At 35.6% G+C, this 26,908-nt stretch overlaps 1 protein-coding gene across 4 annotated transcripts in view; it reads right to left on the reverse strand.

Annotated features, from left to right (window-relative positions):
• The window catches only part of DMXL1 (Dmx like 1), a 74,227-nt gene that overhangs the window by 21,880 nt on the left and 25,439 nt on the right, over positions 1-26,908 (reverse strand). For 3 of the 4 annotated variants that reach the window (XM_031601400.2, XM_031601401.2, XM_090131970.1), the window contains exons 10-28: positions 25,725-25,937; positions 24,783-25,036; positions 23,999-24,683; positions 23,356-23,477; positions 22,874-22,963; positions 22,314-22,416; positions 20,657-20,773; positions 19,241-19,465; positions 16,855-18,549; positions 16,215-16,325; positions 14,832-15,001; positions 11,527-11,624; positions 10,772-10,937; positions 10,050-10,302; positions 7,510-8,600; positions 7,092-7,283; positions 5,874-5,950; positions 5,560-5,684; positions 4,532-4,780 (exon numbers count right to left, since the gene is read on the reverse strand). In XM_031601400.2, the coding sequence (XP_031457260.1) occupies positions 4,532-4,780; positions 5,560-5,684; positions 5,874-5,950; positions 7,092-7,283; positions 7,510-8,600; positions 10,050-10,302; positions 10,772-10,937; positions 11,527-11,624; positions 14,832-15,001; positions 16,215-16,325; positions 16,855-18,549; positions 19,241-19,465; positions 20,657-20,773; positions 22,314-22,416; positions 22,874-22,963; positions 23,356-23,477; positions 23,999-24,683; positions 24,783-25,036; positions 25,725-25,937 (6,036 nt within the window). Of the gene's footprint in view, positions 1-4,049; positions 4,164-4,531; positions 4,781-5,559; positions 5,685-5,873; positions 5,951-7,091; positions 7,284-7,509; positions 8,601-10,049; positions 10,303-10,771; positions 10,938-11,526; positions 11,625-14,831; positions 15,002-16,214; positions 16,326-16,854; positions 18,550-19,240; positions 19,466-20,656; positions 20,774-22,313; positions 22,417-22,873; positions 22,964-23,355; positions 23,478-23,998; positions 24,684-24,782; positions 25,037-25,724; positions 25,938-26,908 lie in introns of all 4 variants that reach the window. The other variant, XM_031601402.2, reaches the window with a different exon arrangement.

Below are 26,908 nucleotides of genomic sequence, written 5' to 3' on the forward strand. Positions count from 1 at the left end.
GGAAGAGCTAAGATGAAGATCTCTTTTAATTTCTGAAAATTAATCTAATGTGCAAGTCAATGATACTGTGCTTTAATAAAGACTGTGTGGATGCATCAAGCATCAATACCCCAGCACACTATAAAAAAAACAAGTCTTAAAACCAAAACATCTCTGTACTTAAAAAAAAAAAAAAAGCATCAACTTTGACTGCAGCAACAACTAATATCAGCATTGCTAAAACCCAAAGAAGGTGAACTGGCAAGAAAACTGGTTTCTATCCTTATCTTCTTAAGCATAAAGCCATTTGCAGATTCCTGTAATTCTCTAGGAAGCTACAAACGTCAACTTCAAGAGCAGGCTAGTGAAAGTCTACAGTGATAAATTTTGTTGTCTTCAAACCTAGGAATAAATTTGCACTTCGCAATGTTACAGACTCTAACATTCTCACCTGCTTCCTCAAGGATAACAGCTCTGGCCTACATAACTTATGATATCTAAGTCCAACTTGATGAATTCAATTAATTAGCACTTGACAGCAGCAATACCTAATCAGTTCCACAGGACTATAAAAATCAAGCTATCACATATTATTTATTTATAATAAATAACAATTACTATACATATCCAAGACTCTATACTTTTTTTTTGTATTTTTGCACTATATTATGGATAGCAATTAATTGAAAAGTTGAAAGCAAATATGTATTAACCTCTCAGATATTTCTGAAGATATTACATAAATAATGTGGCACTTTAAATATGGGCATTTCAATACACAGTAAACACAAATCTCCGAAAAAGTTTAGCTGGGCACAATAAAGAGATGTATGACATATACACATTTTGTAGACCTTTCCTGTTATAATCATCAAAGGGAGCCAAGATAGCTCCATCTTAGTGCAAACTTCCGAACAAATTTCTGTTTTAACAGGTAGCTGAACTAAGAATAAGTTAGAATCAGCAAGAAGACAGTGAGCCACACAAATAATGAAACACTCAGTAATCCAAAGCAGTATAAAAACAAGCCTAATATTGCACTCAACTACTTAGCTAGAATGAAACACATTCACATCAACATTTCCATTGCTAATAACATAACAGGCAATTCTGAATTACAAATTTAGTAGGGCTGTTTTAGGCCCTTACACAACCTGGAAGGTATTAAAACTTGAGTAATTTTTTATCTATTCTGAGATGAAGCTATTCCTAGATACAAAGTATAAAATTGAAGACATTCAGTATTGTCCGTGACCTGCTGATGAAATTTATTATCTGATCACAGTATGGCTTGGGTTGGATGGGACCATAAAGCCAATATAATTCCAACTCCTCACCACAAGCAAGACTGCCATCCACTAGATCATGCTGTGCAGTGCCTATCCAAACTGGCCTTGAACACCTCCATGGATGGAGCATTCACAACTTCTCTGGAAGAATTTCCCCACAAAGGCCATTCGCCCTTATCCTATCACAATCAAACTGCACAAATTTCTATCTGCACGTCCTCATTATTAACCTATCCATTTCACAAAACCTGCTGTATTTTAGTCAAGTTATCACAGTGAATCAAGAGTTTACCATTCTTTCCTATGGAAGTACAACTACAGAATAAATCATTTCTACTCCAACTTTAATTGCTCAGAGCATTAGGATCATCTGAAGAGAAAATTAGTTCTTATAATAGTCACGTCAGTAGATTTCTGACAGTTAAAATAGCTACTTTAATTCTATAAATTGTACTTGCAAAATGTTCAGTTTGGAAGAAGATTTAATATACTCTTACAATACAGAAAAATTGAATATATGAAATTAAACTATGAATTTCTAAAGAGCGAAGTTGAATCTTTTCGTTAGGAAACCTCCCGATTTTAGAAAACTTACCATTTCTATATAGACTTAAGTTACACAAATGTTTTGAGGCAGTTTTGAAGAAAAACTATGTGGAAAATAAGATTTCAAAAGCAACAGGATTATTTTTCAGATGTTAACTGCACCTTAGAAAACATAATATATCCACTATTTAAGACATAAATAAGAATAGAAATTCTGAGATGCTAACATAACATGGTCAAAATCATTTGCTACAGGAACAAGAAATGTGGCTGAAAAGTGTATGTGAATTAACTCCAAAAGTATTTGAACTGCTATGCTTTTTCTAATCTTTACTGTGACAGAAATGAAGAAGATTTTTCATACAAACTAATTCTGAATAGAAGGCAGACCTATTATTTGGTTTCCTTTGTTTAATTTGTGTCTGAAATATCCTAAAAGTTCTAGAAATAGAAATAAAAAACCCAATGAGATGTATTTAATTGGAAGAAAATATCTTGTGAAGCTGACTGCATGTGTAAATGAACTTCAACAAGGAACAGCAAGTGAAATGACAACTTTTTGGCCAATTACATACACATTACTATTAAGTATTACTATTATCTCTTAAAACAGGTTTCAAATTTGTAGATTAACAACCACATTCAGATTGAAGTGCAACAGAACTGATGAAATCAGAGAGTAAGGGCCAATGAAGGACGCCATATGACCAGACAGTTTTGTATTATTAACCTATTAGAATTCTTAACATCAAAAATTTCTGGCTTTTCATCTCCATTTGAAAGTGAAAATCTGTCACAAAGATCTAAAAGTGAACATATAAAAACTGCTCTAGTTATGCATAACTCTGTATGTTGTCTAAATGACATACTTCTCGGTGTTCATTGCTGAGTGTCAGCACATATTTTCAGTAAAGGTACAAAAACACAGCTGATTTTAACTTGACTCCTCTGCTTCAAAGAGAAAGAATAAATGACCAAAACCTCAATTTCCTGCCACATAGGTTGCAACAGAACTCTGGAGGCCCATTTTCAAAACAAGGCTGATTAGGTCAAGCTGCTTACAGCACTGTTTATCCAAGTGTTCAATAGCTACCAAGATTCCAATGCCTTATTAGGTCTCTTGTCTAATGTTTGATTGTCTCTACCAATTATTATTTCATTAAGTTTTCAATGTTTGATTCTTGTTTCTTCTAGCAACAGTTTTATTAATCCTGCAATTGGTCATCATTCATTTCTGCAGACAGGACAGAAGTAGCCTTCAGTATCTTGCTATGTTAAGACAAATAGATTAATTTTAAAACAGGAGCAACAGCATTAACAAACTTCAGCATATAATTATCAACACCTAAGACACTGCCAACAAAAGCCAGCTATACCTTCTAATTATGCAATACTGATTTGGCAAATATATTTAACAAAATGCCACAGAGAAAACTGTGATCAGAAAAAATGAGAATCACTACTCTGTAAGCACTTTTCTAAACATCTGAAAATTGGTGTTTAAACATCCATTTTCCTCAAATGAATGTACTGTGACTTTTTATATGTAGTATAACAATACATACAAGTTACAGATATTACAAGGTATATTATATAAAAATGCATATATATGTATGCATCTGAATATGCTATTCAGATTGATAGCCAGCATATTTCAAGAAAATTCACATTTATTAAGCATTCCTTCTTTGTTGTTTTCTTTTTTTGTTAGATATCTGTATGATAGTTGGAATATGAGCAATTGAGTTAGAAAGCAGAAATGTGTACAAAAAAAGCTACAAAATTCACTGTGGATAGTTTTCTGAATTTAAACCTGAAGAACTTAAAAGTAAAGTGCTCTCAAAATGTCAGAATTGAATAGAAACAAGGCACCTTTTCTTTGTAATGTTTAGAATGAACACTTAGAAATCCACATGCATAATAATGCTTATATTCATGAAGCAAAACAAGCAGCTCTCTAAAAGATATGAAACACTTCTGATCATTTCAAACCATGGAAAAAATATTTAAAACTTATTTCAAAGTACAGTAAGAATACTACAGCACTAGCGAATTTCTTTGTAAAAAGGCCTGATTGAGCTCCTGCTGTAATTACAGAACATGGCTTTAAATTTTGATGTCATGGCTTGCAAACAGAAGTTTTTCTCTCTTTCTATATATGCGGAAAAAAAAAAAAAAAGAAACCACACATAGCAAACTGCATGTAGAGGCCTAGTACTAAATCTATTATCTTGCCTGCAGACTTGGTAGGACTATGAGTACTGAAGGTAGTAAGGGATTTCGAAAACCCCACACATTCCATGGAGAACACTACTACCTGATGTGGGCTAGGCATTGGGAAGTGCCTACCTGCCAAAGAGAGAAAACACATTGTGTCTGTAAAATGGGAATATATTATCATTAGAACTGGAAAGCTTTAAAATGAATATTAAAAACTAGGTTTTAATTGAATTGAAAATTTTACTTTTAAAGTGAATGTAACCCCATCATATTACAGCAGTTGTACTAACTAAAAACTAGTAACACTAAATACCACACCTGCTTTTCTGCTTCCCACTCTCTTTTGGAGAATATCGGTCAAGAATTTCAGATTATTTTAATTTGAGATTTAATCACTATTGAACAGTGACTAGTCGTAAGCTTTCAATAGTGAAAACATCTTCCAATAACAACAAAAAAACCAGCTCCCCCACCTGCCCCTCTAAAAAAAGACATACCAGTTTTTGTCTTTAATTGCTGCTGTCCTCTCATAGGTGTATGAGCTCCTCCTCCAAAGATTGCAGACCACATTTTGTTGTTAAGTGGATGAGCCATAATTCTATACAACTCACTGCTGGAATGTGTTGCCAGGCCATGGATGAAGAGACTCAGATAGACTGCAGTTAGAATTTCACAAAGTAAGACTGTGAGTCCTGGCTGAGCTTCCTCACCAGCAGAATTCAACAGACGTATTAGAGCTGTTATTCCTGTTGAAATACAAAAATACCCCAAAAACCGAATGTGTACGTGTTAAAAATTCTGCTTCAGAGGAAACTGAAAAGTCCAAGAGACAACAACACCCTAATATTGCTGCATTCTGTATCCTAATATCGAAACACAAAAACTGCTTGAGGCTCTCGGAAAGATTTCTTGAATGTTTCTTTAAAGTTTTAGTATAGGAAAACAAAATGTAATATATAAACAGATTTCTTGGTTATGCTCAAATTGAAGTTACTGTTGTCAACTGAAGCTCATACAGATCAATTATATGTAGCTTACACACCCTGTAATGAGACCAGTGTAGCTTCATCCCAGCAAGGTCTAAACGGGTTTCAGAGCTGCAGCAGAATATAATACATTAAAAACTTCCCATTTTCAATAGTTTTGAGTTAGCTCAATAGCTGGACTTAAGCTGCAGTCATTCTGAAATGGAGCAGAAAGATACACTTGAAAATAGCTTGAAAGGGTAAGAAAACAGAAGAATAGTGAGACTGAAGAGCTTCAGTGAGAGAAAGCAGAGCCTGTGGTCTACAATGCTTCACTCTACTTTTATTGGCTCTTTACTAAAAGACCCAGCTAGCAATTTTTACTAACAGAAAACAGTATCAGTCAAGTTAGGGAATAACTGAAGATAAACTTTAATAACTCACTTCTACCAGTATTTTGTTAAATATACTATTAGAAAGTCTAGAGCATATATACATGCTCTTACAGTGCATCCCCATATTTTTTCATAAGAGGGAAGGAACAAAAAACCTGTACATACCTGGCCACTGAGCTGGTGGTGTATTGGGAGTCACTGTTTCTTCTGACACTGATCTTAGAGAATGGCGCTGAGTTAACAGCACTGTCTGATAAACTGTTCCAGTAAACTGATTTGCTTGAAATGAGCTGTAAAACACAATGTTATATTAAAACATACGAACAAAAAAACTCCACCTGTTTGTTTTAAAATTATTCAAGTTATAGCCTTTACTGAACATAGGCAGATGTTAGTACTGCCTCCAGGTGCTCTATGTATTGTACAATCACCACAGTGAATCAGTCTTTTCTCTAAAAAGTGTTTTTCAAAGACCTTACCTGTAACTGTGGCCATCACAAAGACACTGGTAGATGCAAGCCGAAAGTGATGCTGCTAAGTTATGCATTATATATACCTGGAAGATAAAGTTTTATAGCATATATCACACTCAAGATAAACTGTGGTTAGTATTTAATGCATACAGGTTTGTAAAAGGGGCACTCTTGTAGAAGATGCAAGCACTGAAAGCAAAAAACACTAACAAAGGCTCCTTCTCATCAAAATTCATTTCAACTAAATCAACTCACTTTGTACTGAAAGAGATGGAAAGCACTCACACAACCCAAACTACCCACAGTCAAAGCTCAATTTTAGCTGTATTGCCTTCTGTTAGGAAAGACGACCACCTTAAATCATTAAACAATGAATGATTACTCCCTAAGACAGCATGTTGGCTCAGAATTAAAGATGCCATGCTTCATAATGAGGACTGTAATGCAACTTAGTTGTTGAACACATTTGTACAGTTCTCAGACACAGTTTACTCAGTATCATACTGAATATCACTTTTTTTCCTCTTAACTGATATATATTTCATATATCATAAGACACATCTAAGTATTCATAAAAACTAAAATAGATATTTATCTGTATCCTCTGAAATCAGACACAGAATAGGAATTAAGAAATCAATCCCTGGAGCACTCTCTGTATATCCACAGTAAAAACTAACACATAAAAAATGGCAGGAAAGGTTTAACTTAAAGCTTTAAATCTTATCTCCAGTCAACGCCTAAATATTCTAGAAATGTTATGGAAAGTTAAAAATAAATAAATAACATCTTCAAGTGAGAAATAAATATCACTTGACAGAAATGTTTCTTTAACATTTTCTATGCTTTGCAGACCAATTTTTATACTTCTAAATTTAATTTTACTTAGGTGTAGGATTGAAGATAGCTTACCATTAAAATAACAGAAATTACGATTGTATTGTGATAAAACCAACAGTGACATCGGTGGTGTTTTCCATAACAGATATTATCTCAGACAAATATCCAGTTGTGAATGTAGATGATCTACTCTCTACTGAATTAGATGGGCCTCTCTCTTTTAGCCCAACATTAGTATTACAGGATAAAATACTTAAGTACCATGGTTTTGTTACATATCAGGAAGGCATATTAGGAAGTTTTTATACAGACAGAAAAACATTCATGCAAACTGGTCAATGAAAATAACAACTTAAAAAAAAAAAAAAAAAAGACGACCCACACCTTGTTATTCTGTGTATCTGGATGAGGCGGTGAATCAAGGTTTATTATGGCATGTAATATATCATGAGTCAAGTTACCAAGATGTAACAGTGGATTAGCCACCACTGTTTTGGCACTAGCTGTGCAAGCAAATAGGAGAGGTACAGAGCTTTGCTCTAGAAGAGGGCTGGATGGTATCTGTATTGACTGTTCCTAAAAACAAATGAGAAACACACTTAAACACACAAAGTACAACATCCTAAAAAATAAAATAATATTAATCAAAACAGTAACCTCTACCTTACAGAATGCAAAGTGCCACATTTATAATAAAACAGGCATATACTATAATAGGAAAATCTGAATTATAATACAAAATGTTCAAAAACCTACTACCAATGCAAAGTTGACAACTCACAAATCAAACTCCCCCACATACCTGCTGAGATTCCTGCAACAGTAGAATTAACTCCATTCTGACAGATGCCAAACCACCACCATGAGAGCCATGGAGAACACAGTAACTAAGGAACATTCGTAGGAGAGACTGGTATTTCAGAAGCCACTGACGTCTTTTCTGAAAGTTTCCTTTCTGTAGCATGTTTTTTTGCTGGTCAGTTAAGTCTACAGTATTTCCATGTAACGCAGCTTCCTCTGGCATCATGCGAATTCCAGACTGTATTTCTTCTATTTCAACACTATAATCACAGGTTTTTTGAAGAGCTATCACTTCCCTTTCAAGCCACTGATAAAGCTGATACCTCAATTTTCCACCATCTACCTCACAACCAGTGGACAATGTACGAAGCTCTACCGTAAGAATTTTCAGGCATGCTCTAAACTTCAGCTGTGCAGAAATTGTATCTTCTGATGGGCTTAAAATATCTTTTTCATCAACTACACTAAAAGATTCTGTGTAGCTAGAACTTGTTTCATAGGATTTTTCATTTTTTTTCAGAGGTTTTAGCTCTTTCATTACCAGGGAAGAATCTTCATTTTCATCATCTTCATCACTGTCCAACTGTAGCTTCAAGCCTTCATCTTGGAATACTATATTTGGTTGGCTCCAGTCAAATGAAAGAGTTGAACTTGAATGTTTTCCTGACGAACAGTCTGAAGATGACCCTAGATCATTCAAAGCTGGCTGTGACCAATCAATATCAGAAGACTCGTCTTTTATTTCCAATTCTTTAAGAGGAGAAAATGGTGATAAATCTTTACTAATATCCATTAAGCTGGAGGATCTACAGAATGGCTTCGACTTCTTGACAACTTTGGGCATCTTTGATAACACTTCTAAGGCCAACATAGGACAACCAGCTTTTAAATGAGCATATGCAGTGGTGAAGAAAAGCCGTCTTTCATCTAGGTTGATTTTGTCAGCTAATCCATTTTCCACTGTTAGGCACATGTGTGTGGAAGAGGCATCAGAAGAGCCAAAATGACGTCTCAGAAGGAGAGGATGTGTTCTTAAGTAGTTGTAAAAGTTAAACACTGCAGGATTACAGCTTGCTGAGCCATCTCCTACATCTGAAAAGATATTGCATCATGAGGAAAAATCTACAGTTCAGTATGAAATAACACATCTCAAATGTTTGTAGTTCAACAGAAGACTATTAGGTCTTAATATTCATTCTGTTGTTGACTTCATTAAAGTCATTTTTCATTATCATCGTTTGAATACCTGAGGAGGTAGAGAGGAAATCTAATCAACGCTAAAGACAGAGGACTGACTGAGAGTATATAATAACTTTAAAAAAATTTCATTTATTTTCCTTGGAATTAGGCCTGTTCTCCTGCAGTCTCAAAGGAGACTACATTCTTGCTGAGAGCTTAAATTTCTAAAGTTTCCAGTACTAAATGACATTAAGATCCTCCAGCTTCCTAAGAATTTTTTTTAAGTTGGGGGAAAAACATCCTTTAGTAAGTTTTGGATTAGTATTTTTAATTTTGTGTGCTTCCCAACAAAATGCAACTTAGAGGAAAACCAAGGAATCCATAACACTTACATATATTCATATCAGTACTGCATTCAATAAATTAATGATACATGAATGAAGCCTCTACAGATTTAATTTTCATGTTCAAAGCCACAACAAGCTTATACAATTCAGTTACCAACTTGCGCCATGTATGAGAAGATTTTAGGAAAACACTGAAATATAATCAGCCAGCTGTCATTTTAACTGTCTTGAAACATTTAACATTGAGAATATTAATCTCAGGAATTAATGGGACCAGCCTTTTCTGGCTGATGTAGTTATAGAAGCTTTTCCTATCCTTTTTTGCACCTCTTGCCACATCCATCCTGATTCCATCCCTGTACAGCCTAGCAGCATTCCTATACTATCCCTATATTCCACCCAGGTTACCTGCCACTGCTTCCACTGCCTGTGCATTTTCTTCTTGCTCTCCAGTTTGGCCAGAAGATCTCAATTCAGCCACCTGGTCTCTTGTCCTCCTTTCCTGACTTTCTGCACCTGGTGATGGAGAGCTCTCGTGCCCTAAGGAAATCTTCCTTAAACATCTGCCAGCCCTGCTCTGCTCCCTTGTCCTTGAGGACAGATTCCCAAGGGGTTTTGTTGATTAATTCCCTGCAGAGTTGGAAGCTGGTTTTCCTAAAATTAAGCTTCCTTTTATTCTTTACCTGTCCCATATCCCTCAAGAGTGTGAATTCCACCACTGCACAGTCATTAGAGCACAGGCAGCATCATACCCTGATGTCAATAATCAGTCCATTTCCATTGGTGAGTAACAGGTGCCACCACTGCATCGCCCCTAGTGGGGGTGTCTATTACCTGGCTCAGGAAGCTATTTTCTATAAGTTCCAAGAATGTCCTGGACCATATATAGCTTGTCATGCCTGGTGGTGAGCAACCATGTACAGCATCCAGCCACATTTAGACTGTACCTAAGAAAATACTCTTTAAATGCATAAATAGTTAAAACCAGCCTAACAGCCAAAATACTCATTCTTACCTCCTTCATCTTCAAAAGAATGTTTAATCAAAGTGTCAAGAGCCTTGCTATAATCTTCCAAAATCCAGTAACCCATACTTCGCAGAAAAGGATCACTGTACATGTTTCCTGTGCTCTCTTTTCCAGAAAACACACTTCCCAAAATTCTCTTCTGTAGTACAGATTTATAAGTACTAGATACCTCAAATTCTGACTCATAAAGCCTTGAAATTACAAGAGCCAACTGAATGTCATTCAGTTTTTCAAGACAGACCTGAAAGAAAATAAGTACAGTTATAATTACAAACACTGTAATTTCTTCTCTGGTTAAAATAACTGTAGACTGGAAGTGATATTCATCTGTTCAGACATAAATATGTATATCAATTCCAAAAATTAAGCAGGAACTAGGAATTAATTTGGAACCTTACAATGGAAATCTACATTGTATTCATATGTGGCAGAACAGAGAATCTGAAAGGAAGTTAATAGTAGATAGCCCTCTTAGTATTATTACAAAGGCATCAACCATGGGACCTCTTCATTATCAGTAGTATAACAACTAAGATGTAAAGGAAAGATTTGTATGTCATTAATGAATTGGTGGGGGTGAGAGAGTAAAAGAGCAAACAAACAGGAATTTTCAGTGGTCATATTAATTTAAATTGCAATGTTTCTTATGTATTTTCACACTCAGTTCATTGTTAAGTTTACAACAACAAAGAAGTTCATTATTTCATTACCTCCACTGCATCTTTTAAATGTCCTGCCAGCAAGAAAAATGCTGCAGAATGTTCAAAACGCTGTTTGCCAAGCAAAGAGAAAGCATTTTTTAATGCTGCTTTACGCCATCTGTCCTCAGTGAAGTTGTTTCCAAAAAACTGTGTCATTTTGGTGTCTTTTTGGGATCTGCATTTGAATATAATTGATAGAAATATTATGTGTTTATTAGATGCATTTTTGCTCTTCATTTTGTCAGATGTGAGTATGCAGATGTGTTCATAACACTTAGAGCACAGAAGGCTTTGCTACTGCAAATTAACAAAACCATTGGTAAATATAAAATTTAAGGTAAGATCTTCAATAGCAAGTAACATCATAACCTAATTTTTAGGACATTCACAAAGTTAAACATTATTATGAAATGTCCATCTGAACGACATGCTCAATTCAGTTCTTTGAATTTCCAGCAAAATTATTATTGAAAGCACTTCTAAGGATACTACTGCCATTCCAAACACAACACAGGCAGTCCCTATAAGATAATCTGAATTAAGCAATGTATGAAATTAGAGTACATGTGAGACTAAAGCTTGATTCATCCACCTTTAGAAATGACAAAATCACCGCAATGGTTACCCATCCAGTTCACTAATTTATTTAGAAACTGATTCTCAGCTTTCGGTGGTAACATTGAGACTTCTTTTCAATCAGCATTGCATTTAACATTTCTTTTCCAACTTATATCATATATTATGAAGACCCTGGTATCACCTACCTATACAATCCCCAGATCACAGCCTTCTTTTTCATTGCAAGGTAAAAAATGGCAGCGTCAAGTGGATCATTGTTTCGTTGAAAGGCTGCTTTGGCTACCTGTGAAGACAATTCAACAAGGGGGGGGGAAAAAGCACACTAGAATTTAAGAGAAACTTAGATTGGATTCCTGTAGCTCCCCATACCTTGTGCTTCACTGAGCTAAGATGTTCTCTAACAAAATCCCCCTTCTTACTCTGAAGAAGTGTGTGTAGCTACCACTGCTACAATCCCTAGTTTCATCATAGAATCTTTTTAGATTGGAAAAGCCCTTTAAGATCATCAAGTCCAACCACCAAACTGACCTACTAAGTCCCTTAACTTATCCATGTCCTTCACTGACACATCCATGCACTGGTTCAACACTTCCAGGGTTGCAAACTCCACGATTTCCCTGGGGAGCCCGTTCCAATGCTTGACCACACACTGTTAAGAAATTCTTCATGATAACCAATCTATGCCTCCTCTGGCACAACTACAGACTATTTCCACACGTTCTATTACTTGTCACCTGAGAAAAGATACTGATTCGTTCCTCTCTGCAGTCTCCCTCCAGGAATCGTGGAGTAATGAAGTCTGCCCTGAGCCTCCTTTTCTTCACCTGAAATACCACCCAGATCATGGATAAAAACATTAAGCAAAGCTGACCCCAAAACTAAGCCATAGGGGAAATCACAGGTAACGAGCCACCAACTGGGCCAAATTCCACTCACTACAGTTCGAGCACAGTTAGCCAGCTAGCTCTTCACCCAGTGAACTGTACACCTATCCAAGCCAAAAGCAAACAGTTTCTCCAGGATACTTTCAAAGCCAGTGTAAAACATTTTAATAAAATCCAAGTAGACAGCATTCACAGCTTTTCCCTCATCTAGTAAGTGGGTCCTCTTGTCACAGGAGATCATTTTGGATAGGCAGGAGAAGCCCTTCATAAACCCAGGAATGCTGTGGCTGGTCATTTGATTCTATCTTCACTACAACCTTCCCTGGCACCAAGATCTGACTGACAGACCTGTAGATCCTTGAATATTCCTTCCTTCCCTTCCTATAGATTGGAGTCACAGTTACTAACCTCCAATCAACTTGAAAGCCAAGTGTTCACCAGCTCCTTCAGTATCCTTGGATGAATCCCAATCTGGCCTCTTTGTAGTGAATATTCAAATGATGCAACAGGTCAATTAGAGTTTCCATCTGGATTACAGGAGCTACATCTCACTCCCCATCACCATCTTCCAACTCAGGAGGATGGGTACCCTGAGAGCAAATGGCCTTACTAATAAAGGCTGAGGCAAAAGAAGTAATAAGTACCTCAGACTTATCCTCATCTTTCATCACATTTCCCATTGTATCCAACAAAGAATAGACTGTCTTTAACGCTCCTTTTACTGATGAGGTATTTATAGAACCTTTTTTGTTTTTCTTTTACTGCACTAGCCAAACTGAATTCTAGTAAGGCTAGTCTCATTTTCTCACTGCACAACTTCATGATATCTTTGTAGTCCTTATGAGTTGTCTGCCCCTTCTTCTAGAGCTCATAAATTCTTTTTCTTCCTTAGTTCCTGAAGAAGCTCTCTGTTAAGCCAAGCTGTCAACTTGACTTTATCCCCATCCAGCTTTACATCTGGTGAATTAGGACAGCCTGCTCCTTCACCTTAATGATCTCATTTTTGAAGAAGGTCCAAGCTTTTCAGAAATCTCCCATGGGACTCTGTCAACGTCTCCAAAGAGGAGATCTACTACAGATCTACAGTTCTTCTGACCACCTTCCATGCCTCACCAAAGACTGAAAACCATTATTTCATGAACAGTATGCTCAAGACAGACTTAAAGCACCACACTGCCCCCATGTCATCAAATCACAGAATGATCTGGACTGGAAAGGACTTTTACCACTATCTAGGCGTAACTCCCTTGCCATAGGCAGAGACACTTTGCACTAGATCAGGTTGCCAAATTCCTCTCCTGTCCTGGTCTTAAGTATGTCCAGCCTCAGCACTCCAGTAGTAAAGAATATTTTCCTAACATCTGATCTAAATGTACCCTCTTTAAGTTTAAAAGCTATTACCTATTGTCGTATCACAATACTCCTGATAAAAACAAATCTCTCCCCATCTTTCCTGTAGGTCCTGTTTAAGTACTAGATGACTGTTATTAGGTCCCTCTGCAGCCTTCTTTTCTTTAAGGCTTGCAATCTCAATTCTCTCAGCCAATCTTCATATAAGAGGTGCTTCAACCTTCTAAGTGCCTTTATAGCGCTCCTCTGGACCTACTTTAACAGGTCAACATCGCCTGTTCCATCATCTAGAGCTACAAAACTACAAAAGCTAAAAGTATTTTTTATCAGAGCAGCTCTCAAGGCCTACATTTAAGGTCAGTTCCTGAAACTATAACAAAATTAACATATTAGTTACTCTGGTAATCAAAAGATAGATGGAGACTAGAAGAAGAGGCTGGTACCCATCACAATAGGAGAAGATTGCTTTTGAAAGCTGAAAAGGAAAACGGGCAAATGTCAGTAAGAATTATCCAAGACCCAGGAAAAGTGACCTTAAATATAGGTCCAGGAAACTTCAATTTTATAAATTATTCTTATTTAAATACAAGGCAAATAATTTTCATGAAATGATGATTAATTGCTGGAGACCAAACAGTAGAAGTAGAGACATGCATTTTACCACCTTGTAGTCAATTTATGTTGAGCATGTCATTTTCTAGCTCAACACTTTTGGCTCTTCCAGGAGCTTAAAACAAGTGATAATGAGGTTAGGAGTTGCCATATCTGTGACAATTCAAACACATAGTTACTATAGAAAAGAACATCAGAAGGCTTTGTTGACAGGGAAATACATCAATTTGCAAGACATACATATAATAGCTTAGTTGGCCTGATGTCTGATAGGTTTCTAAAGAGAACATTCCACCATAACTTGCTTCCTAGCATAGAAGAGATCTTTGCTATAGAAAAACAACTGCTAGGTCAACCTGTATATTGAGCATCTACTATTATACTGTAACAATCAAAATCTGGTTTCCAAAATCCCAAAATGTATTTCACACTGGAATATGAAACTTAAACTACTAAAAAAAAAAAATGAAGTTAAATATAAAATTGCACATTCATACAATAAACTATTCATTATAAATACAGCATGCAAAATTCAAAAAGGCTGGACATATTTAAAATTTCAAACAATGTAAATAGACGGTGATTACTAGAGGATAGTTATTTGAAAAGCAGTTTTGCAGTTTTATTTCAGAGCACTATCTTACCTTTTCTATGCATTTCCGCAAGCTATGGATATTTCGAACCCACCATCCTATACCCATAGCTCTGAGCTCTGACCATGTTGGATCCCCTTTCTGCATTGCAGGGAGCATGCTCAGTAGTTCTTCTTCCGCTACTGAATGAAATGCCCAGGCAAAATGACTGGTAGATAAGCCTAGATAATCACAATTAAAAAAAAAAAAAAAAAAGTAATAAAATAATTGCAAGGAGGTAAGGGAGTTAAGAGAAAAAGGAAGAAGGCCCAATTGTTTATTTTGAACTTTTGAAGGCATTACTGGTAAGATAGCAGAAATTTAAAAATATTTTAAGCACTGCACACTGAATATTTTAAAAAGCTCACACAGATAAAAGTGGGTTTTTTTCCACTTTAAAACTGCTTAGATAGTTTGCAAAGAATAGTTACTGACTGAAGCCCAAATTATATGTAGCATGAAGATTAGCTATAAAATGAAGTGCAACAGGTTGATCAACTTTTCAATGTTTTCATTACTTTTACTTAGATTGGAAAATGTGAAGTTAAAGATTACTCCAGTATTTGACAACAGAGACATACAAGAATACTGGAAAATGAAAGCCATGACTTGAGGGAGACAGTAATTGCTATAAAAGCTATCTATAGATGACTGAAACTCTAAGGATGACCATGGGATGCCGCTCTGCACTGAGGCAGACTCAACTGCATTTCTAAAAGTGCACAAGAGGCATTTCTAATTCCCACCAATTTCTCATCTCCAGAGACATGTAAGTATTTCAATTTAAAGAATACCAACAGAGACCTAAATCAATAATACTGTGTTGTGACAGTCTGGAAATGTTCTAACCTTGTATGTAGCTGAGTAAGTGACCAAGTGATTAAAAATATCATTATGTGTTCTGATGACTATTAGAAGAGTGAAGAAATAATCACAGCCAACTCTGTAAATTTAGCAAGTCCTAATCAAATATTCCATGGAACTAGTTAAAACTGCACCAAAAAAAAACTTCATTTAAAATAGTTTACTGGATAATTACACTAGGTGTACAAAAAAGTTTTTAAGGTCTAAGTACAGAAGGTTTTTTTTTTTTCCACCTCCCCCCAGGTATTTAAAACCTAAGTAAACTAAGTAAAGAGTACTCTGTATTTTCTGCTTCATTATTCCTAAACAACTGGAACAACATAGTGCTACTGCCTGTTCTTTTGGGGAAATAAAATTGAAAAAATAAAATTGAAACTACAAAATTGTTACAGTTGTTTGTTTTTTCCATGGATCTTTGTTGTTGTTGTTTTTTAATAACAAAATTACCTCATTGATTCTTCACAGACATAATACAGAATCACATGTACTATACTGAGTAACATTCATCTCATTTAAGAGCACATCAATTACCTTGGTGAAGCAGTTGAGCTCGATGTACAGGAGGAAGCGAAGTTGTTAGAAATGTGTGAAGTCGAACAGCTAATAAAAATTTTAAACCACACTCATCAAGAGTTTCTCCACCTGTAATTAAATATATTGGTATGCACTTCACTGAAACTATAAAAATAGCTATTGAATATCTTATGAGAAGAAATACCTTGTAGTTTTACACATACTGTTGCTTTAAATACAAAAATGCAATAGCTTAATTCTTCCCTTTAATACAAGAGAAAAAATCTCAAATCTACAAAGTTATTAAGTTACTTATCAAATAAAACAAAATTATTTCTCTGTTTCTTTATGTAGCAGAACAAACACAAAACCGTTAACAAAACTGTCTCTTCAAAAGTGAAGGAGAAACAATAATAGCACACAGACCAATTAAAAAACACTGACATTAAGATTCAGCAATGCAGATTTTGACTGTATGAAAGTTAGAAACCTAAGCTGAAACATAAACACTGTGATAGCACAGCAAATCAAAGAAGATATACTGTAATGCAGAACTTTGAAATGCTTTGACAAGCCACAAAAATATTCAAAAATAACAGGAAAGTTCCAGAAAGAGTTGTGAAACAGTAATACATAAAATCTAGAAGAGACAGCTTACCCTGGCTCCTGTCTCTACTTTCTCCAATGTCAGTACTAGTAGTAGCAATAGTATCTGCCAAGGCCATCAATGACATCTGTTCCATCCTAGTCAGACCTGGCAAGCTTGAATGAAGCAAGTGACGAGAAAGAACTTGGGCGTGCTCTGGTCCAAAGTAAGTTGGGCTAAATTGTGAAAGATCAATTACTTTCGGTTTCACGCTGTCTTCCTCTGCATCAAATGTTACAAGTTGATCTGTACTTATAACAGAACTTTGAAAGAGATCTTCATAATTGTCCTTAGGCATATCATTTTTACTTTGACTATTTTGACTGTGAGACTTTTCTGAACAGGAATGAGAAGAATCATCATCTGCAGCAAGCAAAGCATACAGCGGTAATGGCGGAACAGAGTCTATTTCAATATAGTCTGTAGTCTCCGTTTTGCTGAACGTTTTGGGATCTCGTGCAGTACTTCCACTAGCACTGATGGTCAGAGATCTAAGTCTCCTATCATGATTAGGTTCAGATTCATTTATAGCAACAACTTCTCCAGCAATGCACTTCACTAGATGGGACAGAATGGCTTTTGTTCTACGTACTTTACCAAGATCCATGAGTTCTAATAGTTGGTGTGGATGGTACTGAGGTAAAGTGGGAGATAACACATGAGCTGCTTCAAAAAGACCGGAGTCTTCCATTTCTGCAGACAGATCAAAGGCAGATCTTTTCCCACTAAGTTTCTGTGCAAGGCTGGTCATAGATCTGGTCAAGGTTCGCTTTGGTGGAGGCAGACCTGAGGCAGCTGACTGGCTTTCTTTCATTAAGCTAATTATACTTGGCATACTGCAGGAATCTGTACTAACTAGACCCTGCTTGGCAGGAGGTTGCCACTGAGAATAAACATGCATTTCACAGTCCATTCCAACTACAAGAATGCCATCACGCACCCAAGACAGGGAGACTGGAAAAGAAGGTGATCCCTCTACAGAAGAAACCAAGTCAACAGAACGCAGCAGAACAAACTTAGAAAAGTTTGTAGCCTTTGTAGTAGTACTGCCAATATGGGAGATTGCTACAGTCTCCTTACCATTTTGTTCTTGCATTTTTCCAGATAGCTGGCCAAACATATAAAGTTTTGATCCAATTCCCACTGTTAGAATATGTGAACCATCCTCCCTAGACATCCAATCTAAGTGTACTAAGTGCTTAGTGCTAGGAATAACATTACCATGTGAGAGAGAAACTTCCTGTCTGTTATATGCTACTAAATTACTATCAATACTATCAGCAGAGTCTAACATAGTGCCTATCTCATCTAAATGAAGAGTCTGTTCAAGAACCCAACAAGAACCCCCTGTAGATTCACATTCAAAAATACTAACATGCATAACAAAGTCTTGAGAAAGGTGGTTGTTTTTAGATGTGATCTGCTTGTATGCTACAGCTAATCGGTTTGTGTGTGCACAACTAACTTCAGTTGGCCTTCCTGGAACATTAATAGCACTACTACTAAGAAGTCCATCCTCAATCAGTAACGGCCATTCTTCCCAAATGTATGTTACATCACTGTGTACATTAGATTCTGGCATGGAAGAAACTGATGATTCAGTGGTCACCCTGCATCTCCAGAATCGAACTTTTCCATCTGTGCATGAAGTAGCCAGCAGATAAGGTGCACGACAAACGGGGTATATGGAAGAACTACTCAGATGCCCTAAAAATAAAATAATTTTTAATGGGACAATTAAAAGAACTGGCCAAAAGTAAAAATCTTTTTGTTCATTTATTATTTTATTATTTTAAAACAAAGCATCAGTACTTCCTCATAAAAAGGCTCGTTCCCAGAACTTCACAAAGGAGATTATATTTTAAAAAATCCTGTGGAGCAATTTTAGCATTAGTCTCTATGTCATTCTCTAGAAAGGATTTAAATTGCACAATTTAAACTTGAATATTAATATCACTATGTACCAGTTTTTGTGTTGTATGGGAAAGAGACATTGTTTTCTTCTCTCCCACTAGAAAGAAGATACACTTCTGTAACCTCTCCTATCAAACAAAAATTTCCCAGTCTGAAATCTAAACATTTTTTCAGAATACTGTCCAAAAGACTTCTGGTTGCAACCTTAAATTTAAATTTATACACCACCAAAAACTAATTAATGACTGCAAATCAAATTTGTGCTTCTAAAATATCTTTTATCATCAGAATCTGGATTTAAAGAAATACTGTACAGCAGAGTATAGTAATCTTTATTTTAATATTACTTCCAGGATCCAGATAAAAAATAATAAATCAGGGGGATGAGCATTAGCAAACCTTTCCAAATTACAATACCTGTAGGTACTGTCTAACAACACTAGACTATTCATTTTGCTTTGAATGAAAAACAAAGATTACAAACCTGCTGAAGGCTTAACACTTATTATCTCCACTCCTTCTGGCAATCTCAGCTCTCGACTGTACACCATTTTTGAAGACAGAGTGAGCAAGCTGGTGCTCTGAAGGTTTGCTCTACAGGCCTGATACTTCTGTGTAAAAGGTGACTGGATCTTCTCTGGATCTGGTGAAGAATACAACTCTTCTGTTTGTGTTGGTACTTCAGGAGTATTTGAATCTATCTTTTCATCTAAAAAAAAGTTTGCATTATTTTAAAAAAGTCAACAATCTCTTTTAACCTAAGAGATAGTGTCAGTGATGTTAAAACTTCCAAAGGACAGGTAAAAACTTAGAATTTTACTTTCTTTTAAATGAAATATGCTCTTGAATTCAGATCAAGAGAAATTGTAACACCTGAAATATTGGAACTGTAAAACAGTTATACGGTTAGAGACAGCAAAATTGCAGAAGAGATACATATTTGGGGTTCCACGGAAATTAATGCTTCATTAGGCATGAAATATTTGCAGCTAAAAAAAATTGAACACTCTTCAAAGTCCTACCTCAAAAATCAAGAAGTAGTAGTTTTTCCTGAAATTTTGGCAACATTCATTTAAAACGTAAGATTTAAGAGATTATGTGTTATGAATACTTCATTACGTTTTAAATTTTTTTAAATAACAAAGCTGAAGTATGATTTGAAACCTGTGTTCTTTGAAAAAAAGTAAATAAAAACCAACAACAAAACCCTTACCAGTAATGCCTTCACCATGTAAGTAGACTAGAAAATTTTATTTTTTGTTTTGTCACAAATTTCTTACCTTCTATAATACTTAAAATAACTTTTGAAATTCTGCCTCTGTTGGCAAAAGTGTGATAAGTAAAACTGTGGCTTAAAATACAGGAACATGCATTATAAAACTCCTTCGGTGTGTGTTCAGTTGATCTAGGTTGCCTTAAAATCCTAGTGTACCTTAACTTTATAGTTTTAGTGGTACTTTAATGATCTGAAAGAGAATTAGCAGATTTCTGTATTTAGATTTGCACAAAACTGTAATTGTAATCTTTTCAGACTACAGCCCAATATAACATATCTTAAATTCAAAAACTGCAGAACAAAAACTTCTGAGTAGCAAAACATCTGAACTGTTAGACTGCATTTATACCGTATGAATATATGTGCCCTTAAGAGAAAAAAAAAAACAGCAAAACATAGCAAACTTAGGGCTCATGATGAATTCAAATGCTTCAGCACTCTGAAAATTAAGAACTAGTAAAGAAACAGTGGGTTTTGATGTAATTCTTTTAACAGAAGAATTGAGGTTCTTTCCAAAAGCTGAAATATTACTTAGGAAACCACTTAGTAGCAGATATATTCAGAAGAAAGTGACTTTTTGTTTTTTTATAAACAAACATCTATTTTACAAGGAAAAGGGCTTACCTACTGAGACTGGAATTGACTTCAAATGTAAATGCCACATGTGCAGTAATGAATGGCTTTGAGTATACTCTATTACTATTAAGTAGAATTTTTCAGAAAATCCATTCTGCTGTTTTTCTGATGAAAAACAGAACAAGAACATTTTATTTCAACAGAATGTGCCACCTAGCAAGTAAGCTACTGTGAACTGATGTTCAAATGCAATGACTGTATTTAACTCCTTCACACTACTTTTACAAATATTTTATCACAAGCAATAAACTCTGCCACTTGTTTAGGTACATACACGAAAAACTGTCACCATTTTGTTTCAGAGGGGATAAACATCTCCCATGTGTTTAAAGCTGAGTACCAGAACTTATTCTCAGTTCTACATGTTTGTCCTTAATGCATTTGTTGCATACCATTAAGCATCTGTTATTGAATTTGTTCTTTCCAAAAAATATCATAAGTCAAGTACCCGAAATGTTTCATTAAAGAGTAGAGGATTAAAACTGAAGTGACTTAAAGCAGTAGGTACATTCAAGTGAGAATGTAGGTCTACTACATTCTAGGTCTTATGAAGGGTCCATTTAACCCAATGTCTTACATAGCAGCAGCCTTACATGACATGCAGTCTTCCAGAACGCATATATACACAGACACCCAAGACTGAAGGGTTTCCATGCAAACACATGACAAATTTACTGTCACAAAACACTCATTTTTTTTTCTTCATTTCTGTTCTTTCCATCATCCCAGTTGCGTTTCTGGTAAATGCAGCTCTCAGTAGTGGGCAATTTCATAGATAGTGTCTATTACTCCACATCTTTCTTGAGCAGAAACAGCTAATTCAGAATCAATCACTATGTACATTCAGCTCATATCATTTTTCTTAAAACTTCTCTTTTCTTATACCAAAAATATATTTCCCATATCTAGTTTTAACCAACATTTTGATACTTTACACAATTTTGCTTCCTCATATTTAGCAGTCTAAATACTACTACTGCAGATAACTTGGAATCACAGACCAAAACTTTATTTTGACCTTTGTTTTCCAAAATATTAAATTGGAACAGAACAATACAAAATTGAGATGCCTAAACAATCAAAAACACCGATCAACTCTATCAATGAAAAAAAAAATTATTCCAGAGAATTTGGGAATAATCTTAAGATCCGCAGAATCATAAACACTATAATTATAGCTATGCAATAGCCATGCACTACTCACAGTACTGTATTTTTAAGTTGTGGGTATTTTGGGGATGGTTTGCTAATTTGCAATAATTTTTATTTTATTATTAGGCCTTATGAGAGCATTTAGCTTATGTGAAGGATGAGCATCCTTAATGAAAGGATGTAGATAAGTTTGCTACATCATATCTTACAACTACAGGCTTTAAGTTTAAAACACTTTACGTAAGAAGGGTATCAACAATAAATGCTTTAAAAAGTAATCGACGGGTACTTCACAATTTAAGCTACTTTGTCTAAATTTGGATGCATATCAGTCCCCCACAAAGCGAAGCATCTATTATAAGTTTCCTTACACTAGAATTTCTTCTTTAGTATACAAAGCTCTTAAAGAAAATGCAAAAGCCTATACAATAAGTTCTGCAGAAAGCAACATAAAATTATTTTCTTCAGTACTTAATGAAAAATAGTTCTTTACCAGAATCCACTACATTATTCTTCTTATCGGGTGTTCCTTTCTCTTGATTATTTAAAATGAAGTCTTCTTGAAAAACATGGAATAACTGTGTTTTCCTGCCATGCTAAGAAAGTAGAAGATACACACAAGAACTGAACATCACAGAGTGCATCACATAAGCTTTCTCTCTAACATGGGAGCTTTTAAGTTGATTGTTAAGTTGAATACAAGAAAAGTTTCCCAATAAAATGCACCTCATTATTAAAATTTTCTCCATCTACACGTTCTATGAAACTAAAAGCAAGTATATCATAGAATCATATAATATCCTGAATTGGAAGGGAACCACTTGGAATATCAAATCCTGGCTCCACACAGGACTGCCCCAAATTCAAATTCTATGTCTAAGATCATTGCCAAATGCTTCTTGATCTCCAGTAGGCTTGGATGATCAGTGTAGGTCAGAATGAATCTTTGAATGTTTCATTTCACTTGATAGTAAGCTGTAAGTATAACCTCTATTATTAACACTTTGTAACAAGGTGCTTATAGTATAAAATAGGTGCAGAAAAAGGTCTTACAAGTTCTGTGATAGCATCCAATTCAATGATACATCCTGGACGAGCAGTAGATTGCTGACTTATGATGTTAAAAACTTCACCAACGTATTTCTGTTTTAAAAGAGTCAGTGGGATGATTCTGTTAACTCAGATTTGTCCATTTCTGTAACAGTGTACTAGCTAGATGCAAAACCTAAGCAAATATTAGAAAAAGCACTATATGTACACTGCCTGCAAGTTTCCATGATTACTGATAACATTTGTAGTTTTATCAAGTGACATAACATTTGTAGTTTTATCAAGTGACATTTATTTCTGTTGACAAAATGTGGGGAGAACTTCATCTCATCTGAAAAGCCTCACATGCAGCTGTTTATTGGTCTTCCACAGAGCTGAAACATTTTTTCAACTGTAGTACCACTTAGTCAGTTTCTAGCAAGACTCTAATTATTTCATTGAATGAGATTCCAAACCTCCAAAAATTTGACACAGAATTCACTTACAGAAATCTCTGGATTGGATTGCTCACACAGAAGTTTTTTAGCATCTATTACAGCTTGATATAATCTCAAATGCTGTCCATCACTAGCCACAAAGCAGGCACTTGGAGAATTACAGTATGCACCTGAAAAATATGAATGCATGAACTGCTCAAAATATTCAGACACCAACTGGCTCCTTTCTTCATCAAGAGGAAATTTACAACATATAAAACACAGCATGAGAAATGTTCCCTCCTTAATTTCTGTTCATATCCAAGAACTACAAAGTGTAATGCTTAGCAAACAAACTAAAAAATACAGAACGAAATCAGAATTTGGTATTTAAATTAGAGCAAAATCTACCTCCATTTTTAAGTGTTCACCACAGTCTGCAATCTAAAGAATACACTAGCATCTGAGCACATCTCTTCATTAGCTCTTAAAATAAGAAGTACATGAAAAAGGCAGAACTCCACAGCAATTCTTCAAAAGACAATACACAATTTCAAAGCATTGGTAGCCTGAAATTTGTAAAATAAAGGATTTAAGCTTAACATATCTTCTTCAATGTATTCACATATATCTACATTGTCTACTTAATAGTATCATTAGCTCAGATTACAGTTATACTGGAACACTTAACAAATCAGGAAAATGAACTCACCAAGGCAATAGCTGGGTATAAGAGTGGGCAGCCATGCAACATTAGAAAAAGCTGAAACATGGAGAGAATTGATCCGAGCAAGTTCAGAAACTCCACCAGAAAAGGACAATGGCCCAACAGGATCAACTCTCCAAAGAATAAGTTCACTGTAAACTGCATTGGGATCCTGAGATGTTATGTTCGCACTGCCTCTACCCTGAAGTCTTATTGTTGACTCCTTAGATTTTAAAGAATCATTTGCCTGCTTTGCATTCTCAACGTCTGGTGAACTCAGAGCATTGTGGTGTGAGGTTGTAAGCAGTAGTGGTAATACTGAATGGCAAGCTAAGTCATTAAGATGAAAACGGTGACCACAATATCTCGATTTATGTGAAATACTAAGTACAGTTGAAAAGGCAGATTCTTCAGCAAAACTCACTAGCCATTGGTTCAAAGACCCATCTGCATGTTTGGAAATCATCATAACATTGGGTGTGAAAATACTCAGTTTTAAACTGTTGGTTGATTTACTGTGTCCAGAAGAAATAAGCATAGATGAAGATCGTGTAAGGCCAGGAGGCTTTTGTTTGCCTTGTTGAATAGCCAAGTCAACATTTTTGGTACATGCATACATCACTATACTTCTGCAAAGAGAGTTTGCATCACCCGTTGGGAATGCAACAGGAATCCTTGAAACAAAAGACACCTGGAATTTTAACGAAGAAAAAAACAGTAAGTATCAAAATTTTCTCAGCATACTTTCTACTCAGTAAAAGTGTGTAATCCTGAAAAAAAAAATGAGTACCTGCACCTGTCGAAACATGCCAGGTTGGTATTCATCCAGCCAGTCTACATGCCATACTAGCAGTGAACCATCCATAGGATGTATACTGAATAGCATATCAGCATTTTTACTCCATTCAGAAAGCAGTACTTCAACTTCATGATCTACAACAGCAGAAGATAAAGGAACAAGACTTGATGCTGGAGTAGTCTTTTCATCACCCAGTTCCTTCTTCTCTTCGTTCCCTTTCTGTTCATCTCCATTTTCATCAGTTTCTAGAACACAAGCATATCATATTCAGAAGTTTAGCAAGCAGTGTCTTTCAAGCACTGGAGCACCTTTCAAGATTGTTCTAAATCACTCATGCAAGCATAAATTTTAAATAATGAAAGCTCTCATCAAAAATCCTTCAGTGGATTGCAGTCAATGACTAACAAACCAATATTACTTAGTTTGCATTTCAGTTTGCAATATTTATTTTTCCCTTTCACAGAATCACAGAAACACCAAGGTGGGAAAAGACCTACAAGATCATCCACTCCACCATCCACCTATCACCATTAGTTCTCACTAAACAATATCTCTCAATGCAACGTCCAAAATTTCCGTGAACGTAAGAAGGATAAAAATGTTTTTGCATGCATAGGCTGAACAGTAATCATCTCCAAATTCTGTATAATATTATGTATTCAGTTAAATATTAAGCTGTTTAAATGTGGTGCATGTTAATACTGAATACAAGAAAATTAAGTTTCATTCAACATTAAATCAACTTCCTCAAGCATGTATTCTTTCTTTTTTTAAAGAGCCACTCTAGTTCTTAATAGTAGGAAGGAAGGAAATTCACAGAAATGTTACTGCAATCTCTCTATTCATTATGTATTAAACCTCACAGTCCAGATGAAAGAATATTACATATTATGTTGTAAATTGAAAGCCATGTGTCTATGATACGACTTTTACCTTCTTCTGATTTTACATCCATTGGATTGGATTCCTCAGTATTTGTCTCAGGAGAATGATGTTCAAAATTCTTTTTAAGTTGCTGCAAAAATACTTCCATGGATAAGGTAAAATGAAGTTCTTTATTGTTCAGCCAGTGTACAACAAAGGGTCCACTTTTTTCTTCATTTTCACCAAGACTCAAAGATGTGATAGAAGGGAGTAGAGGAATATCTAACACAAAAGATATTAAAAACTTTATTCAAAACAAAGCAGTTTGGACAAAAAATTAGTTTTGAGAAACAAATTAGTTTTGAGAAACTAATTAGTTTTCAAGTTGAAACTCAATCATGAAAAAAAAGAAAAAGGAATAAGTTGCCATGACTCATACCTTTCAACCAACATCACCTTTCAGTATCACACTGCTTTGTTGCTATCCACTAGAGATTTTATATGGGGTGTTTCTTTAGTATGCCCTATCAGCCTTACAGTCCGGCCCTATGTATCAGGCTTATGTGGCAAGGTTCTAGCAGCAAAGGGTTGCAGGGATTGAAAGAGGAGATCAAGACCTGCCCAAAGTTAGTTAAGAGCCAGCTCCAGTTTTTTCAAAAGGGACCTATTCCTGGTCAGAGCTGAGCCACAAGCAGTACTGGTTGTGTTTTCTTTAGAGTAGATTTAAGAAAGAGAACATACTGCTGCACAATGACAGCTAGGAGAAAGGAGTGAGAAATGTAACAGCCCTTCAGGCACCAAGGTCCCCATTCCTCTGCATTGCTCAAAAGAAAGACATATGTAAAGGTGGATCTCAGGGGAGAAGGGATGTGTTTTTAGTTTGCTTTGAGTTCTTATTGCGCTAGTTTTATTAACAGGCAATAGATTACATTAGTCTCCCTTATGCTGAGCCTGTTTTGCTTGGTAAATGGTAAATGATCTCCCAGTCCTTACTTCAACACATGAGGGTTTTTTTCCTTCACTATCTTCTCTTCCAGTCCTTCCGATGTGGGGGGAGAGGAGGGCTGGTTTGAAAAAGTGGCATGATGCCGAGTCAGCTGCTCATTGGTGTTAAACTAGCAACTAGCACACCCTGCACTTGCTTTTTGCTACTACAGCTTAGTACAAAACAAATAATTTGAGGATAATTTCCCAGTGTTAATTCCAGAACTGAGGCTGCAGGAGGTATACAAGGTTATCAAGCATCACATGTA

This window comes from Phasianus colchicus, chromosome Z, assembly GCF_987193195.1.
Source record: "Phasianus colchicus chromosome Z, bPhaCol1.hap1.1, whole genome shotgun sequence".
NCBI classification, from domain to species: Eukaryota; Metazoa; Chordata; class Aves; order Galliformes; family Phasianidae; genus Phasianus; species Phasianus colchicus.